The 17,400-nt window shown below is 41.1% G+C and overlaps 1 protein-coding gene across 1 annotated transcript in view; it reads left to right on the forward strand.

The window, feature by feature from the left end:
* The window catches only part of col11a2 (collagen, type XI, alpha 2), a 42,375-nt gene that overhangs the window by 9,162 nt on the left and 15,813 nt on the right, over nt 1–17,400 (forward strand). Inside the window, exons 2-14 of the mRNA XM_073483737.1 lie at nt 3,147–3,308; nt 4,761–4,971; nt 5,165–5,327; nt 5,456–5,578; nt 7,660–7,770; nt 12,449–12,583; nt 14,268–14,483; nt 15,696–15,749; nt 16,122–16,163; nt 16,459–16,521; nt 16,699–16,773; nt 17,061–17,147; nt 17,316–17,372. Coding sequence (XP_073339838.1) covers nt 3,147–3,308; nt 4,761–4,971; nt 5,165–5,327; nt 5,456–5,578; nt 7,660–7,770; nt 12,449–12,583; nt 14,268–14,483; nt 15,696–15,749; nt 16,122–16,163; nt 16,459–16,521; nt 16,699–16,773; nt 17,061–17,147; nt 17,316–17,372 — 1,499 coding nt within the window. The remainder of the gene's footprint in view (nt 1–3,146; nt 3,309–4,760; nt 4,972–5,164; nt 5,328–5,455; nt 5,579–7,659; nt 7,771–12,448; nt 12,584–14,267; nt 14,484–15,695; nt 15,750–16,121; nt 16,164–16,458; nt 16,522–16,698; nt 16,774–17,060; nt 17,148–17,315; nt 17,373–17,400) is intronic.

Consider the following 17,400-nt stretch of genomic DNA (forward strand, 5'->3'; position numbering starts at 1 on the left):
TGTAAGTGTGTACCTCTGTGGCCCTGTGTGTTATTTTTGTGGGTGTGTTTTTGTCGTGATTGTGGTCCTCAAGGCAGGAAGGGCCCCAGCTGCAGATGTGAGCTGGGCAGGCAGCGGGAGAACAGAGCGGCACATTGTACTGGGTGTACTGGGGGAGCTCGGGCTGCAATCTGATCCAGTATCCTGCCATCACAGAACCACGCTGTCTACTGTCACTGCCTGACCCCCCAAAACACACACTCACTCACACACTCCACCTTTGCCTGAACTTCTCTCTCTCTCCTTCATCCTTTCATTGCCCTCCCTCATATCATCGTTCTGCCTCTTTCTCATTCCTGGCATTCCTGTGCAGATCTCAAAAAATCTTGACAAGTATATAAAATTCACTGCCCCCCAGGTCTTGGAAAGAGTTATTTGATATGATTGGAAAACAGATGGTTCACCTTCATTTCTGGTATTATAACATTTTATGGAATAACGTTTACCCTCCAACAAACAGTCCAGTCAAGACTTTGACGTCTGAAAGAAGTGAAATTAGGAACCATACATTTCTTTACTCCTGTGTGTGTCTTCATCTCTGTTTTGACGTCTCCTTTTTGAACTTTCACTAACTAATTTCCCTTCTATTCATTTCCTCCTTCAAGCAGCTGTTTAAGGGAAGTTTCTGCTTTAAAATGGTTAATGAAACATCACAATATCAATTCATCTAACTCTTGCTTTCTCTTCCTCCCCTCCATCCTCACTCCACCCCCCCTTCCTCTTCCTCTCCCTGGTGTAGAGTGACGTTTATGGGTTGTGGTCTAGACACCCTGAGACAATATTAACGCACCATTTGCTCTGTCAGAATAAATATTTCCATCTGTGGGCCTGTTTGAGTAACTGTTAACTCTGACACACTGGGTGTCACCTAAACACAAGCAACACTGATGAGATCAGTGTGATTGTAGGACAAACACAAGGAAACTTCACATTAGAGGCCAATATAAAGCATCATAAGTGGCTGCACTTTGAGACGGCTTTATAATGCAATGTTATAGTTTTGTCAGATTCATTAATCATTCAGGGATATGAGTCTTTAGCTGTATATATGTGCACCAACTTTGTAGTTAGTTGCTGTCACACTGGTGTCGAATAAGAGTGGTGCGTAACTGCATCCTTTGGTGACTTTGCTCTTAAATGCTCTTTATTGCACTGGTAGGTGACATATTTTGCAGCAGTGGCCCAAGAGGTGATGGGCTTCCGCATTATGTTAAAGTTAGCACTGTGCTGTTACATGCTCTGTTGTAGTTTTCAAGCATGCTGAGGTGTGCATGATTGTATCGTTTCCTCTTAAATCTGAATGAAAAATGAAAACAAATATGTAACTTCACAGGCTGCATCAAAGGCTCTGTTGTTATCTTTTCATCAGCGCTGTAGTTTTCACAGGGCCAATGCATCACTGCCACCAGAAGTTTATTATGAGAAATGCCCCGTCAGAGCTGGCTGTAAATGTATTTAATTGGCTGTTAACAGCAAAGTTAGCTCTCTGGTGCACCTCAAATACAGGAAGGCTAGCCAAGACTGAGGGAGGATAACTGCATTTAGGAAAATGATGTTGAAAACTTTAACTTTATAGCTGCCTCACTTCAGAACCATAGGGACCCATCAAGATGCTGCAACTGTCAAAGGTAGACATACGGTATAATTACGTTAGAGTTGGATTCTCAGACAGCAAAATATTATTTGAGTGTATGTGCAAGTCTTCTGTTGTGAAACCTTGGCAGAATTTATGTCGAGCATATTCTGCATTCCATCTTGAATTAGGCAGCACGGTACACGGCAGCTCGGCATCTTGGGAGGACTTACATCAACGAATGATATCTCATGAAGTGGACATGTATGAAACAACTTAGACTAAGACCTTTGACCTCCTAGTGTTCCTATAGAAAACCAACAGTGTGCTGCTATTTCAGCAGGAATCCAATACACAAACCACTTCATTTACCAGAGTACTGTTCTGCAACAAGACAGTACAAGTCAGCCATGTGAGTAATTAGACATCTGTCCTGTTTTAAGATTTAACGTCTACTGTGGTGAAATAAGTGCCGACATGAATGTCAAACTAACTGTAAATTATGTTTTAAATTATCAGTTAAACAGTAAGAGTCTAGAGGACAAGGAGAAAAAGATGCATAGAATGTATATAGAATAATTGTGAGTTAGAATTTTGCCTCTTCCTCTCTAATTTTGCTACTTTTGGCTTAAAGTACAGTATTTATTGTAGCATGGTTACCACCCATACTACAATGAATACTAATAAAGAACATAAAACCTTGAATTTCAGAAGTTAGAATCATGCTTGTCAGCTGAAATTCTCAGACTGACACAGTGCGTTCGAGCAATGCGAGAAAGCCCACAAGGTAAACCACAGTGCAGACTGAAGGTAGAGAAACAGACTGGTTGACCTCGGTGTGTGAAAGTGGAGACGGGATGCGAGACCGGTTGGTACAGTGTTTGTCTGTTGTTAGAATGAATACTGGATATCTGTAGCGTGTGCGTGTGCACCTGAACTCTCGTGTGTTTATCGACAGCTGCTTGTTTCAGTTGCTTGATAAATGTGAGCAGAATAGAGGGCACTGTCTCCGCTCTGATTTAAACTGAGCTTTACTGTACCTGCCCCGCGGTGCTTCATATATGTGGCTTGGACTGTGGCCCATTTATACTTACACAGTGCTTCCTTTCTTACATTATACCTAATGTACAGTGGTACTCATTGTGGACGTTCCCTGTACCTGCTCCCATATCGCATTAGTGCTGCAAGAACATTTAAGATTACTTTCAAGATTATTATTTTTTTGATCTTCTGGGCAACGTTAGGTCTCTGCAGCTGCAAAGAGACCTTTTGTTTGTATTTAGCAAAATAGCAGCGGTATAGGACTAAGCTTTAAAAGATCTTGATAGTGATTTCTGTGCATCCAGGTAGATGATGGGCCTGCTGATAAGCTGTTGGAGAAAACACCTGCTGCACTTAAATGAATAGTTTTCTTTTTCTCCTTTATGTTAATGCAAAAATACACCAGTATCTGTGTGTTACTGTTTCTGTATGTACACCTCTATCCTATCACAGACCATCTGGATTAACGACAGTTTGTTCTTCTCTTCCTCAGACCCAGTGGATGTGTTGCGGGCTCTGCAGGTTCCCTCTCTCCCCGAGGGCGTGAAGAAAGTCCCCGGCTTCTGCACATCCCGTCGCTCCAGCAGCCCCGATCATGCTTACCGCATCACCAAGAAGGCCCAGATCTCCGCCCCCACCAAGCAGCTCTTCTCAGGTAGGCCTCACCTGGAGTGGACATCCGTTGTTTGAGAGACTGCTCTGTAAATTGCCATAAGGTTGTGTGATCACTGTTTGTACAAACTTGAAGAGGTATCTGTGATTTAATATTGCACTGTCATAGTGTTGGAGGAATTGTAAGAGAAGCATTTAACCGAGATGACCCTGACATCATCAGGATTATTTTCTCCAAGTAGAGCCGCAGAAGACATTATACAGCTGTGTAGTACTTGTCATGATGAATAAACTGAACTATCCTTTTGCAAATTTCAGACAGCACAACACTGCCAATTAAAACCAGAAAACATAAAAGCATACAGTTGTTCCCATCGACAGTTTAGCATTAACCATCACTGTGCAAGAGAGAGGTGGCAAAGCAACTAGCATAGCACACTACCCACAAAGCAACTTAGCCACTGAGTGACATCACTGGAGGCAGTTTATCAGCTTCCTCTGGAGCCACCAAAGGCTTTATACTTCTTTTTTCACATATGCAGTAGTACACTGTAAACACACTTTAATGTGTAAAAGCGTTACCCTTTAACCAAAAAGCAGGGGTATTGCTCAGGAAAGAAATTAACCCGTGTTCCTGTCATACACCACAGTATCACAGTACACTTGAAAACATAGTATTTAACATATTTTCTATGAATTCCAGAGTGCGAAAGCCTATAATTAGAATTACAGGTTGCTATATATTTTCTGGTGTATTTAAAACAGAGCTCTCTGGCGTTAAGTGAAGCTATTGTGCCCTTTGCTAGATTGCTCATGGATATAAAGTATAATTATGTGTTACAGTGCAGAAGCTCAGTCAAACTGTGTGGGAGTGCCATAACAAATTAACTTTAGTATACTGTCTGACACCCCGGAGTAAGGAGAGAAAAGAGAAAGTAGCACTTATGTGGTTGTAAAAAAAATCCTCAAAAGTCAAAGCTGATTTCAACTCATTTTCTGAGGTTTAGACTTCCTTCTCCAGCTCTTCCCACCTGTTATTATGTGTCCTCATCACCTATTCCAGCTTAACATGGGACTTTATTTGGATTTTCTGTAATCAGTTGATCCTGACACAGATATCGTACTTTAAATCACTTAAAGCTCCTCACTAGTGTCATTTTCACATGAACTTCTCCTTCTCTCATCCTGTATTTCTTCCTCATTTTTGCCTCATCCTTCCCAAGCTACCACTTGTTCATCTGTCCTGCTTCAAACACATCCCTTTTATCATCCCTCCTTATTCACCCTGACCTTCCTCTCCTGCCTCCTTTCTTTTCATGATAAGCTACACCTTCCTGCTGTGAACTGGCTGTACAGTTTTTTTTCTTACCTCCATACTCCTTTACTGCCTCCTCCTTATTTTCTCTCCTCTTAAAATACCCACAGTATAGCAATGACCCGAGCACATCATGTATCCCTTCTCTCTACTCCCATCCCTCCTTTCCCTCATCAATAGGTCGATTCCCAGAGAACTTCTCCATCATGGCTCTGGTTAAGGCACAGTCTGGTCTCCAGGCCTTCCTCCTTTCCATCTACAGCGAGCAGGGTATCCAGCAGCTGGGCATTGAAATGGGACGCTCACCTGTTTTCCTGTACGAGGACCAGAACGGCAAGCCAGCCCCCGAGGACTACCCACTGTTCAGAGGCGTCAACCTGGCTGATGGCAAGTCAGTAACCAGCAACAACCAGTTTGTGACTGGTTGAGATGACATGATTGGGGTTGTGTGGGTGGGAATTGTATGTTTGTGAGTGTTGGTTGTAATGTATATGTGACGTGATGGTTGGTTTGATACTTTTTTAATCAGACCTGTAGTCACAGTACACATTTATTCGCCTTCGGTTCCTCCTCCTTGTCTCTAGGTGGCACCGCATCGCTATCTCTGTTTCAAAGAAAAACGTGACACTGCTGCTGGACTGCAAGAAGAAGATGACCCGTCCCCTGCCCCGCGGCAACAACGCTGAGGTCGACACCAATGGCATCACAGTGTTTGGAGCCCGTCTGCTTGATGAGGAGGTTTTCCAGGTGAGGACCTTGATAAGCATAATGCAAAATTGGCATATGCAGTTACTGGTTGTGTGGCTGATTACCGATGACTGGTGACTTTGTGCTACTTGACTACAAAGTTTGAATAATTTTTCTCTTCTTTACAGGGAGACATCCAGCAACTGCTGATTGCCTCCAACCCCCAAGCTGCCTATGACTTCTGCGAACACTACAGCCCCGACTGTGACTCCCCACTGCCCAATACCCAGGCTCAGGATCCCAACACATACGTGAGTAACAACACCACAACACGAGTTCATACACAGTCGTGTGAAATCAACAATTACAATAAACTTTCTCAGGGAATAGTTATCTTGAAAAGCTTCCCACAGGGTACAGTAACCCGCTTTTATATTTCACTCACACCTCCTAAAAAGGGTACTAAGGGATGAGGGATCACGCACACACATCCCTTAGCATTTACAAGACTACTGAGTAGCATCCATAACAGAGTGGATTACCTCAGCCCGTCAGCACTATGCTAACACAACTTATTCATTAAATTGTAGGCTCATCTGTTGCTCCGATTAAGTAGGCCCAAATAGAACCTGTGGACTGTTTTCTCCTTTTCTGTGGCACTTTTTAAAAGATGTTTTACTTGAAGAAAGAAAACTATTAAAATGTTTACTAGCTGGATCTAAATAGTCTAAGCAAAAGGTTTTTCTTTCCCAGCCATTGTGTTTTCAAGGAAAGATATGAAGAGGAAATATTCAGAATGAAGGAAAAGGCAACCACAGTGCTAAAAACAAAACTGGAAAATGCCAGAAACCTCGACCAAAATGTTGCAGCTTTCCTTTTCTAAATGATGGTCATGTGTAACCTGCATATGGAATTTAGAGAGTCCATCCAGCTCTCATGATGGCTTAGTGGTTAACACTGTTGCCTTTCAGGATAAAGATCCTTCTAATACATTTCTGCCTGGAGTTTGCATTTTCTTCAAGATACACCTGATTTAACTGGTTTCTTCCTACAAAGGGGTTATAAAATCGACGAAGACGAAAGAAATTAATCCTGTAAAAATATGAATTGTGTTAGAAAAAGCCACACTTCATGAAAATGTGGTTGCATAGTAAAACCAAAGGCCACACTAAATGCACAAGTGCTCTGAAAATGAAAGGGAAGTCCTCAGGTTCAGTTTGGGTCGTCCGATAACGTCATCAAAGTGCTGCTCTCCCTTTCTGTCTTTCTCACGCACCCCCGTCTTAAACAACAGTTTGTATCCATCCACTTTCCTCCTCACCTCCTCGGTCTGTGTGTCGCTGGGGTAACCAAAGAAAAAGCAGAGGCATTGTCATATCGCACCTTTCCAAAAGTACACCGCCAAGAATGGGCAATTTTCCATCATATCACACCCTTTGCGTTGGAGAGTTGTCACTTTATTTCTGCTCCACTACAATGGAGCCACAGGAAGGTAGGGGAAAGAGGATGATACAAGCCAACATCAATGTCTTGCTCATTTTTCGTCATGGATTGAAAGAAAGAGAACTTATTTAGAAGATAAAAACATGCCAATCAAGTTGAATTCTGATTGGTTTTCTTGTAAAATTGAGACCTATAAGGATTTGGCATGAAGATGGCTTAAGGTGGAGCCTCTTTGCTTACTGAGACTGGTTGTGCACATTATATACATTATAAACTTTGCAAGCTCCCCCTCATTTTTTTTTCTTCTCTCTAAAACTTACTGATATTTTGGAGCTGATAGTTCCCTGACACCAGCTGCCTCACACAGCTAAAGTAGCAAGTGATTTTCATCCGCATTCATCCATCTAAAGTACATGACCTTTGTTTTATAAGCCTGCATGCTGGATCAGTCAATACAAATTGTATCAGTCACTGTACAGAACTCCAACAGTTTGCGTCCCAGACCCTGTCATGTTGATGCTGTTGAAATGACTGCTTTCTAATGAATATAAATCAGTGTGGTTTTATTCATTTGCTTCACCCATTGCTTTATTTATTTTTTGCTGTTTTCTCATTCATCAGCGTCGTCTGTGTCTGAACATCACTGCTTTATAACCAGCGGCACAGACTCCTTCTGATGAATGGAAAAATAAACGCTATGCATTTTGTTATTATCTCCTTTGCTGTCTCTCGCTGTCTATCACCATGTTTTATTTTTTCCCCTCATAATGCTTCACCCCACATTCACTTTACCTTTATCTATCCCTCTGTGTCCTCTGCAACCTCTGTTCACCTCCCTTGGAAATCTACTCTCCCCATCTTCATGCATTCCTCTTGCTTTCATGAAACCTCCCCTCTGCCAACCCATCCTTCCCATCTTTCAATCTTTTCAAACCCCCCCATCTCTCAGTACTTTGATGAGGAGCAGGATGACCATGAATACCCCTATTATTATGAGGACACAACAGGCGTTCCCTCTGCCTCTGCGTACCCCTCTCCCCAACCTGGGGCCCCCAATCAACAGGTAAAGAGGGAGCAAGAGAGACAGAAAACACAAACAGGGTTTGTGGAAGGGAAGGAGAATGAGAGAGAGAGGTATTGAAGCAATAACCACTAAATTCATAACATACTGTAGCTTAGCTTGCGAAGTATTTGAGTATCGACTAAATTTACATTCACTAAAATATGCTTTTGAAAATCCACACTTTCACTTTTAGCATTCCAGATGCCTCTCTCGACCCTCATCTCTCCATACCTCCTTTATTTTATTCACATTTAACCTTTTCTTTAATCCACATTGAACCCTCACACATGTGTTTCCACCTTCTCCGTCACACAGGACTACTTTTTCTCATGATAATTTTGTCCTCATGTCTTTTACATGTTGTCATATATATATGTGTGTGTTCAGATGTGGCCAAGTGGGGGCACTAGGGTGGTGTAAGTTCAGCTGTGTTGTTATACACACATTCACAATATTATTTGTTTTCTCCAATTCACACTCTTCACACATCCTTTTCTACCCTAAATCGAGCATTTTGTGTTTAGAAACAGGTGTCAGAAAACATTCTCAGCACATAATAACGTTTTATCACAAAGAAAACAATCTCTGAAAAACCAAATAGCCTCATGTGGTATGTTCGTTAATCACAACTGTTATGAAAGGTTACTTAATTTGATCAGTTTGTGGATCTGCTAACAAAACCGTATCAACCCAACTGGAGTACCAGAGTAGCCTTTTCCTAAACTGATCCTGGTCAAACAGTCTTTGTAAATGAGTTTTGTTTTCATTTATGCAACATAAATGAAAACAAAACTCATTTACGACACTATAGATGAGGTGAGATTTGTGTTAAGTTGCTAATCAGAGAATAAAACAATGAAATTGACTTTTAAATGCTCTTCTGTGATTGCTTTGAATTTTCTGGAACTCATTGCACAGTCTTTTATAATAAACACCCCAAATTTGGTTTCACAGTTGATCACAAGAAAAAAGAACAGACAGATTTGCAACACTATTTGACCAGGGCATGTGTGTCTATTGTCTTGTTACTTGCATGATTGTATTAATTGTCATGGAGGATGTCACCGCATGCACCTACTGTACTACTGCATCAACAGTTTACATGCCCATTTTCCAGTTAACATTGGAATATCAATGCACATGTTTTTGTCTTGGTATACGCATTCATGTTTGTACATATGACCTTTGTATGGCATACATGACATACATGTATGCCACAGTCTGTCTCCTTTAAGTCTGTTTGTGTTCTGTATCGCGTACGTGAGGACTTCATATTCACTACGATGGCTTGATTTTCCTTCGCACATGTTATTTGGGTGAAGTTTTTGTCAGTTTTTCAATGTTAATTTGCATGTATGTTCATTATAATAGCATGAGAATTAAGAATTAATCATGTATTATTGTTTTCATTGTGGGGTTTTATGTGACTAACGTGCATTTGCATGCTAGCCTAGCATCCATGCTCCTTCTTTTGCATGACTAAACAGCAGTGACCCTCCCTGTCTTGCAGTTGGACTCAATGCATTATACACTCTGTGTGTGCGTGCATGTGTGTGTGTGTGTGTGTGTGTATGTTGTGTGTGTGTGTTTGTTCAGCACCAGCTTTACCTGACCAGTCACACCCTCAGTGCCTCTGCCAAACCACAGGCTCCAAATCATTAGCACAAAGATGCTGCTTTGTCAATTAATATTGGGAATGGCATTACTGGAGAGATCAGCAAAAAAAATGAATAATTAACTAAATAATATGACATGAAATTTCTCAAAATGTGGATTTTGAAATTGTTTAATTACTAGTACTTGTTCTGTTGAATTTTTACTACTGTTTTATTACTTGTATTAATCCTCTGCTGTATCCAGTAATGCCTGTACAGTCTCAGTAAATCATCCAAGCCTTGGCCATCTTTATGTCATTGTTTCTCAAAACATCCACTCTTGTCTTTCTCTCTCCTTCTGTCCATCCCTTGTTTGTGCTTTTCATCCCCCTCCCAACCCTTCCACATATTGTTGTCTTCCTCCACTCTCTCTCCCTGCCTTTGTCAATATGCACTTTTACATACTAAACAAAACATCTCAACCAAACAATAATCTCGGATATTAGAAGAAGGCGGTCAATGGAAAAGCAGCCCCCACTAAGTCCACCCCTGTCAAAGCAAAACCCACTCCAGCTAAGCCAGCCAAGTCTGGACAATACAAAGTTGTAGTCAAAGCACCTATGCCTACCAAAGCACCAAAGTCTTCCCCAGTCAAGCCATCAAAAGCCAAGCCCACTGCAGTAGAGATTCTCTTGTCTAAGATCAAACCAACAGCAGCAGCTAAATCTAAGCCCACACCTGCCCCAGCTAAGAACGGCAACGGAAAACCTGCTGCAGAGAAGAAAGCCAATGGTGCGGCTAAAGCCAACAACAATGGAAACGGAAAAGCAGCCGCAGCAAAAACGAATGGCAATGGCAAAGCTACAGCTGATGCCAAGCCTACAGCTCAGGCCAAAGTGAATGGAAATGGCAATGGTAAGGTTGTAGCTGAGAAGAAAGTCAATGGAAATGGAAAATCCTCAGCAGAAAAGAAAGCCAATGGAAATGGAAAAGCCACTGTTGCGTCTAAGACTAATGGAAACGGCAATGGCAAAGCTGCAGCAGAGAAGAAAGCCAATGGAAATGGCAAAACTACCATCGAGGTTAAAGAGGTTAAAGTCAAAGTTAATGGCAAAGCTGAGAATAAAGTCAATGGTGAGGCTAAGGCTAATGGCAATGGCAAAGTTATCACTGTGGTAGAAAAGAAAGTCGTTAATAATGGTGCTGCAAATCAGGCAAAAATTGAAACCACTACAAAAACAAAGACTGAGAAAGTTGTCAAAGTAGAAAAGACTGTGGTCAGTGCAGCTAAATCAGCTGTCAAAGTAGAAGCTACCAAGGCACCTAAACCCACAAAAGCATCAAAGCCTGAACCTACAAAACTGGCAAAGATTTTGGCCACCAAAGCTCCTGCAGAAAAAGCTCAAGCTAAGGCAGAGGTCAAAGAGGTAACCAAAGTTAAAACTGTGGTCACAAAAGTCCCTCTGGTCAAATCAACGGTGAGCAAAGTAGTGAAGAATGTGGTCGAAAAGGTTTACATCAACAAGAAAGTCGCTGCAACATCTGCCCCCGTCCGGCCCACTCCACCCAGACCCACGAAATCCAAGATGGTGGTGGACACCAATGTCAAATCCCAGCACAAACCTTTCCCACCCTTTGGCAAGACTGCGCTGAGTGGAACTGCAGTCCCAGCGAAGAAAATTATCAACGGTTATCAACAGGTACAACAGCAGGACCCATGTTTGGGTTGGAATGGCCAGAGTGGTATGTTCCATCTGTCCCACCTGGTTGCCAGATCTTTCCACCATCCAGGGTCTGCAACAAAATTTTTGTGATCCATGTATATTACTAATGTTTTGAATTCTTTACCACCTTTGTGGGTCTCATTTATGAATAGTTTGATCTTTCAATAAATGAGAGGTAGTACAAATTTTGAGGTAAATCCTTGATGGTGGACATTCTGGTCCTCAGAATGGAAGTTGGTTCATACCGAGCTATGCGCCTTCGCCTCTGTTTATATATCATATGATTTTCGTGATTACCCGACTTCTCCATATGATATGATACAGCGGTGCACACTGAAGCATGGCTAATTGTAAAGTTTCATTGTTCTTTACTTCACTTCATACTCCTACCTTCAAGCTGCTGAAACTGGATCTCAGAACCTGAATACAATCCAGCACTTCGTCTCTTTCTTTTCGGGGGAAACCATTAATGTGCTGGTCAAATGAATGAGCATGGACTGCTATGGCACAAAAACTAAACCTGAGAAAACACAAATACTATCACATTCTATACACAAGCAACACAACAAAACCCCCTGTCACTCTGTCATTCTCTTTCTGTGTTTTTTTGTTGTTTTTTTTCTAAGTACCTGTGTTTTCTCTCTGACATCTGTCTCACTGTCTCTGGATATATTTTGTATCAAATATGAATAAAGCAGCCTCACAGATACTCAAAAAGCTAGTTTCAAGTGTGCCTTCATTAGGCGTTCAAATTAATTCAAGGACTTCTTTGAAGCTGACGTACTTCAACGTAGAGACATTTTGAGGTCCATGTTCATTAAGGGGTTTTGGGAAATTCATGACTTGAAGTAACTGCATTATGTTCTGTGAGGCTGTTGATTGGGGTTGTCTCTCTGTTTTTCTGGTCTTGGGTGAAACTACACATCCCAAAGCATCAAGTTATGATGTTTTCATCTCACGGGATGGATAGAGGCTCTCAGTCCCACTTCAAATAAGAGCAGACTTCACCCTTTCATGAATCTTGGCTTTGTGAGCTTAAAAAAAGCAATAATTGTTCGGCAATACAATAAAAAGAAATCTCAGCAAAGTAGTCTCAATGACTCCCTAAATCTTGCATATTGCAACATTTATAGTCATTGAGATTCTGAAACGACCTGAAATTTCTTTTTTAAAATTGATCTTTACAACTTTAAAAATGTGGGCTGCCAATAAAAATGGCTTTGCCTTTTGCAACCACAATTTTATGATGTGATCTATTTTCTTCTTTAACTCATTATCACTTACAAGCAGACTTTGAACTAACCACGCTCTTCCAATCAAATCTGCTTACCTCCTCCCTGCTCCCCAATTCCTGTCACCTTGACCAATCAGGATGTAGACACTGAATATTCCGAGGCTGGCCACACCCCTACAGAGACTGATTATTTTTATGAGGAGACGGTTGCACTGCCAGACGGTGAGGTGACTGGACAAGAAGAGAGCGCTGGACAGGTAAAAAGAAAATTACACACCAATCAGTGACACCGATTAAGACGATGCAATAGTCAAGGAAGACCAACAGAACAGATAAACCTTAGAAAGAAAACACATGTAAACTCAGCTCCAGATTTGTTTCCTTTTCACAGTAAAATATAAAAACTCAGACGTTACTAATTAGCACAAGGTGACAAAAACAGGAATGAATCATCACCCTAATACGAGACACTTCCATCACCAAAGGAAGAAGACAGTGTAATACCTGTGTGGTGGTGAGCCCAGTCTTTGTAGTTTAACCAAGTAGTCCTAGCTCTGAGTCTCTCTTTACACTTTCCTAACCAACCATCAGTGTTTTGTTGGCACCGATGCCAAGTGACATGACAAAAGAATGCTTTTCAAAAGAGAATGCACCACATTCATTTACTTGTATCATCAAACATTTTTATGTGGCTCCCTCTTTCCCCTAACAACAAGATTCACGTTTTGTTCTCATCTCAAGATCCTCGGTTGATCAGGTTTTGATCTTGACATCAGAGCAAAAATCTTGTGAAAAAGGGATCCGCACAGGAATATTTGATATGCAGTTTTAACCAAAGGCAGATGAATATAATGCATTCTTATTTGAGAGAAAAATCTAACTGAACTAAAGAATACAGTAGTTGCTGTGGCTTACTTTACAGCCCTAAACTATCAGAAACTGAGAACGGGTTTCTCACAGTTCTGATCTGTTTCTCACAGTTCACTTATTTTGGCAATAATCCGTATTGTCATCATTACTTTTTAACCTATATTAGCTGCTTTTGATGACTTGTTGATTTGATTTGTTTTACAATTTTGAAGCTAAGGATGTTTTTGCTACTGTTTTTGAAGAGAAATTTGTCAGTTCTGTACATCATATTTTAGAAACGATACACATAATTCATAATTTCCTGTATTACTTCTTCAGATGTATTCACCTTTTCATTGCTTTTTGATATGACATAACAGTATAGCATAATTCCAATGGATTCATATTCGTATTTGACACCCATGGTAAGTAAAATAGAAAATAACATAGTTTTTGCTTTGCGTAGCATCACACATAGCAGCAGCTTGTTTTCACAAAGTGCTTCATATCAGTTCTGTGTGTTCAGGGAATATGTAGGCATGACCTTCAGATTAAAAGTGTCTTTTTCGCTCTAGCTTTCGTTTTAAAACAAACTTACAATGTCAGTTGATATATTCAGGCAAATTTGGAGAAATCATTTGGTTACAGGTCAACACACACAAGCTGATGAGGATATGCTTTGGTGGAAACACTATTATTAGCTCAAGAATAATCGTTTAACACAGGATTTTAGGTTGCAGGATAAACCTGCCAATCCTTTATTTCACCTGAAAAAATCAGACTGAAGGTACAGCATGAGGAACTGATAGCGTCCCCACAATCTGCCAGATGTCTCTTGTTTTCTGTCCGTATGTCACTGTTTATTTGCAAGAGGTAAGACTCACTTCTTTCTATATATGCCTCCCTCTTCTACTCCCCCTGTTGTTTCATTCTATATTTCTCTTTTCTTTACTAACATTTTCCCATCATACATACCTCTCCCTACTCTTTTCACTGTCCCTTCCTCCTCTTGAATCTTGATTTCCCTTTGCTTGATTCATCCTTTCGTGCCCCTCTATCTATCCTGTTGCGCCTCTGATAAACCAAACCCAGCCCCAGGTGGAGCCAGCATTGGGAGGAGAGGAGGTAGATGCCACCAAGGCAGGCGGTGTGGGCGAGGAGGCCTTCACTGAGGAGTATGTGACTGGGGACGTGGGCCTTAAGGAATACGACTATTCCTACAGGGACTACAATGAGCCATTACTGGAGACTGGAGAGGGCGATGCCAACATGGGCCCCGCTCTGTCTGCTGTGACAGACGAGGGAGGCGTAAGTAATTTTGCTTCACGGGCAAAAAAAATATTTAAAAATCAGTTTCAACCAACTCTGAAAACTAGTCTTTGGGAAATATTATTCAGTGTCCTCTCACATGACTTGTTTGAGTTTGCCATCTCCTAAAAACCATTATGGAGAGACCTCTTTTTAAATGTTTTATTTAGTTTTTAAACTCTACTTAAGAGACTGGGATACAGAATGTAGCCATAATTACCTTCACTTTATCAGACAAGTGTGGAGTTCAGATCAGGAATCAACCAGTACTGTGTTTTTTTCAAGGCCGATAACAATACTCTTTTTTTGGTACCGATACACATTTGCAGTAAAAATAAAAATCTCAGTGTCAAAATGTAGATAACAAGTGATAGAATATAACTTAGTACAACTTACTCAAGTACTCTACTTACCTAAGTGGCAACAGATAACTCCACTCCACTTCATATTAGATTCAAATGTGCTTTTTACTCCACTAGATTATAAAAAGTGTGATATAACTAAATTAAAAATGGCCACCATGCAAGTTAGGCTTATTCACGCAAACTCAATCAGTCACAGAGAAACCAGTATTTGAATGCATTTCAAATACTTTAAGGACCAAGAACTAGTCCCTGCATCAGTGGTTGAAATCGGTTTTACTCTATACGGCGTATAGTAAGCATCTCAGGACCCCAGGAAGATGAGCTGTTACCATGGTATAAGCTATCGGGGATCCTAATAAACATAAATGATAACTTGAACTATCACATACACTGCATAAAGAGGCATTAGGAAGTGCAGCAGTAACCAAATGCTGCATCTTTTTTCTTGAATGCCATTTATCTCAGTGTCTGGCTTCATTTAGAGCTGCTAAGCCCTGATAATTCTCTGTATCAATGCAAAAACCTCTACGAGTAATGGACTAACAGTTTGGAGGACCTATGAATCATCGGTATTTGGACGAAAGCTTACGCCATTATCACAAGCAAAACAGGTTTTCATTTTATCATTCTGTTTTCTACACTGGCATAGCAGTGTTGGATATAAACTAATGAGGGTGTCTTTATGTGAGTTTGCATCCAGCTGTTGTCTGAATGCATGCAGCCAAAACACTTTTGTCTGCCGTATGCATTCTGAGTGTGTTTGTCTTTTTTATTTTCGATGGGTGTGTGTGTGAGTACCTCTATACTGACTATGCTGTATTGTTGGCTACATGTGTGTTTTCCTCAGGCTGCCGTCAGAGGCCAGAAAGGAGAGAAAGGAGATCCTGCTGTTTTGGAGCCTGTGAGTTACTGATTGTCTTTAAGCAGCTTTGCCTGAGCAGGTGTATTTAAAATGGCTCCCTCTGTGACCAATAGGGAAAGTGACCTCCAGTCACATTTCCCAGAAGCTCCAAGGATTTGGACCAGCAACCCTTCAGTCACACAATCTTGTTTTTGTAACTCTAAGGCAATAGGATATCAGTCATGTACTGTATCCAAATTAATCCAACATAGCTTTGTCACATCAGTTTGAGGGTGTGACTTAAATGTAACACACATTAGCTTTTATAATGCTAGTTAGCAGAAGATATTTTTGCAATGTACACCCACGATTTAAACTTTGTTTGTCGGGTTTTTGTTTTACGTTTTTTAACTTAAATTTAAACTTTTGCAGGGTATGCTGATTGAAGGACCTCCTGGACCTGAGGGACCCGCTGTAAGTAAATTGTGGTTATTCTCTTGTTTTCTTTACGAAAGACATTTAACTTACCTCTAAATATAAGTCTCATGTATTTTACTCTTCTAGATTGGTTTATTTTCGATAGTGTAATTTGCTTGTTGTCAATATTAGGTAGAATCTCAGCCTGTGCACTTCTCTATTACAAGGTTGTGACAATTAAAGAGATGTCTTGAATGTTATGTTTCGGATGTTCCTATGCATCACTGTAATCAAACTGCACCTGAGTCTGTCATCATAATATTTAAGTCCTCCTCCCTTACCCTACTTTCAGGGTCCTACTGGCCCCCCTGGCTCTTCTGGACCTCCTGGCTCTGTTGGTGACCCTGGCGAGAGGGTGAGTGTTTCACTTTATCTGATGAAATGCAGGTTTGTAGCGACAATAGTCCGTCTTTGCACGGACAATTCAGACACATTATTTGTCATTGCTGATTGGCTTTGCAAAAGAAATGTATTTCACTTCCACTCTATCCTTGAACCTGTCATCTCATTTCTCCCTCGCTCCATCCTGCAGGGCCCTCCTGGTCGAGCTGGTCTGCCTGGAGCTGACGGAGTCCCAGGACCTCCTGGAACCTCAGTCATGCTGCCTGTGAGACACCCTGAACTTTTGATGCTTTATTACAATTTAATACTATCTTAAATATGAGCAATGCTTTTCTAAGTTCAGTACACATTCAAGTTATTAGCTTAATGTTGGCTTTTCTTTAAATATTTGTATATTGGCCCCTCCCGGACCTAATAGTTGAAGGTTTCAATGCTCATCACCTTCAGCAGTATTTTTTGCTGATTAAGTATTTATCTAACTGCTGCCCCCGACCCTTTATTTGTCACAGTCTCCACTCGCATGGTTTAAATTTCTTTGTTTTCTTTTTGCAGTTCCGTTTTGGTCAGAGTGGAGGAGATAAGGGTCCTGTCGTTTCTGCACAGGAAGCCCAGGTGGCAGCCATCTTGTCTCAGGCCCGGGTCAGTGATCACTTTTCCTTCACATTTCCACTCTGTGGTTAGTTTACCTCAAGGAATGTATCAAGTCTGGGACAGGGACATTTGAAATTAGTGTAAAAGAAGGTTTTCTTTTTTACAAGTAACGCTTTGCCTCCATCATCATTGACTTTGAGATGTTGTTGTCTCTAGATGGCTCTGAAAGGACCTCCTGGACCAATGGGATACACTGGACGCCCTGGACCCCTGGTATGTCATCTGTCATTTTGACCTTTAC

This window comes from Pagrus major, chromosome 16 (genome assembly GCF_040436345.1).
Source record: "Pagrus major chromosome 16, Pma_NU_1.0".
Classification (NCBI taxonomy): domain Eukaryota; kingdom Metazoa; phylum Chordata; class Actinopteri; order Spariformes; family Sparidae; genus Pagrus; species Pagrus major.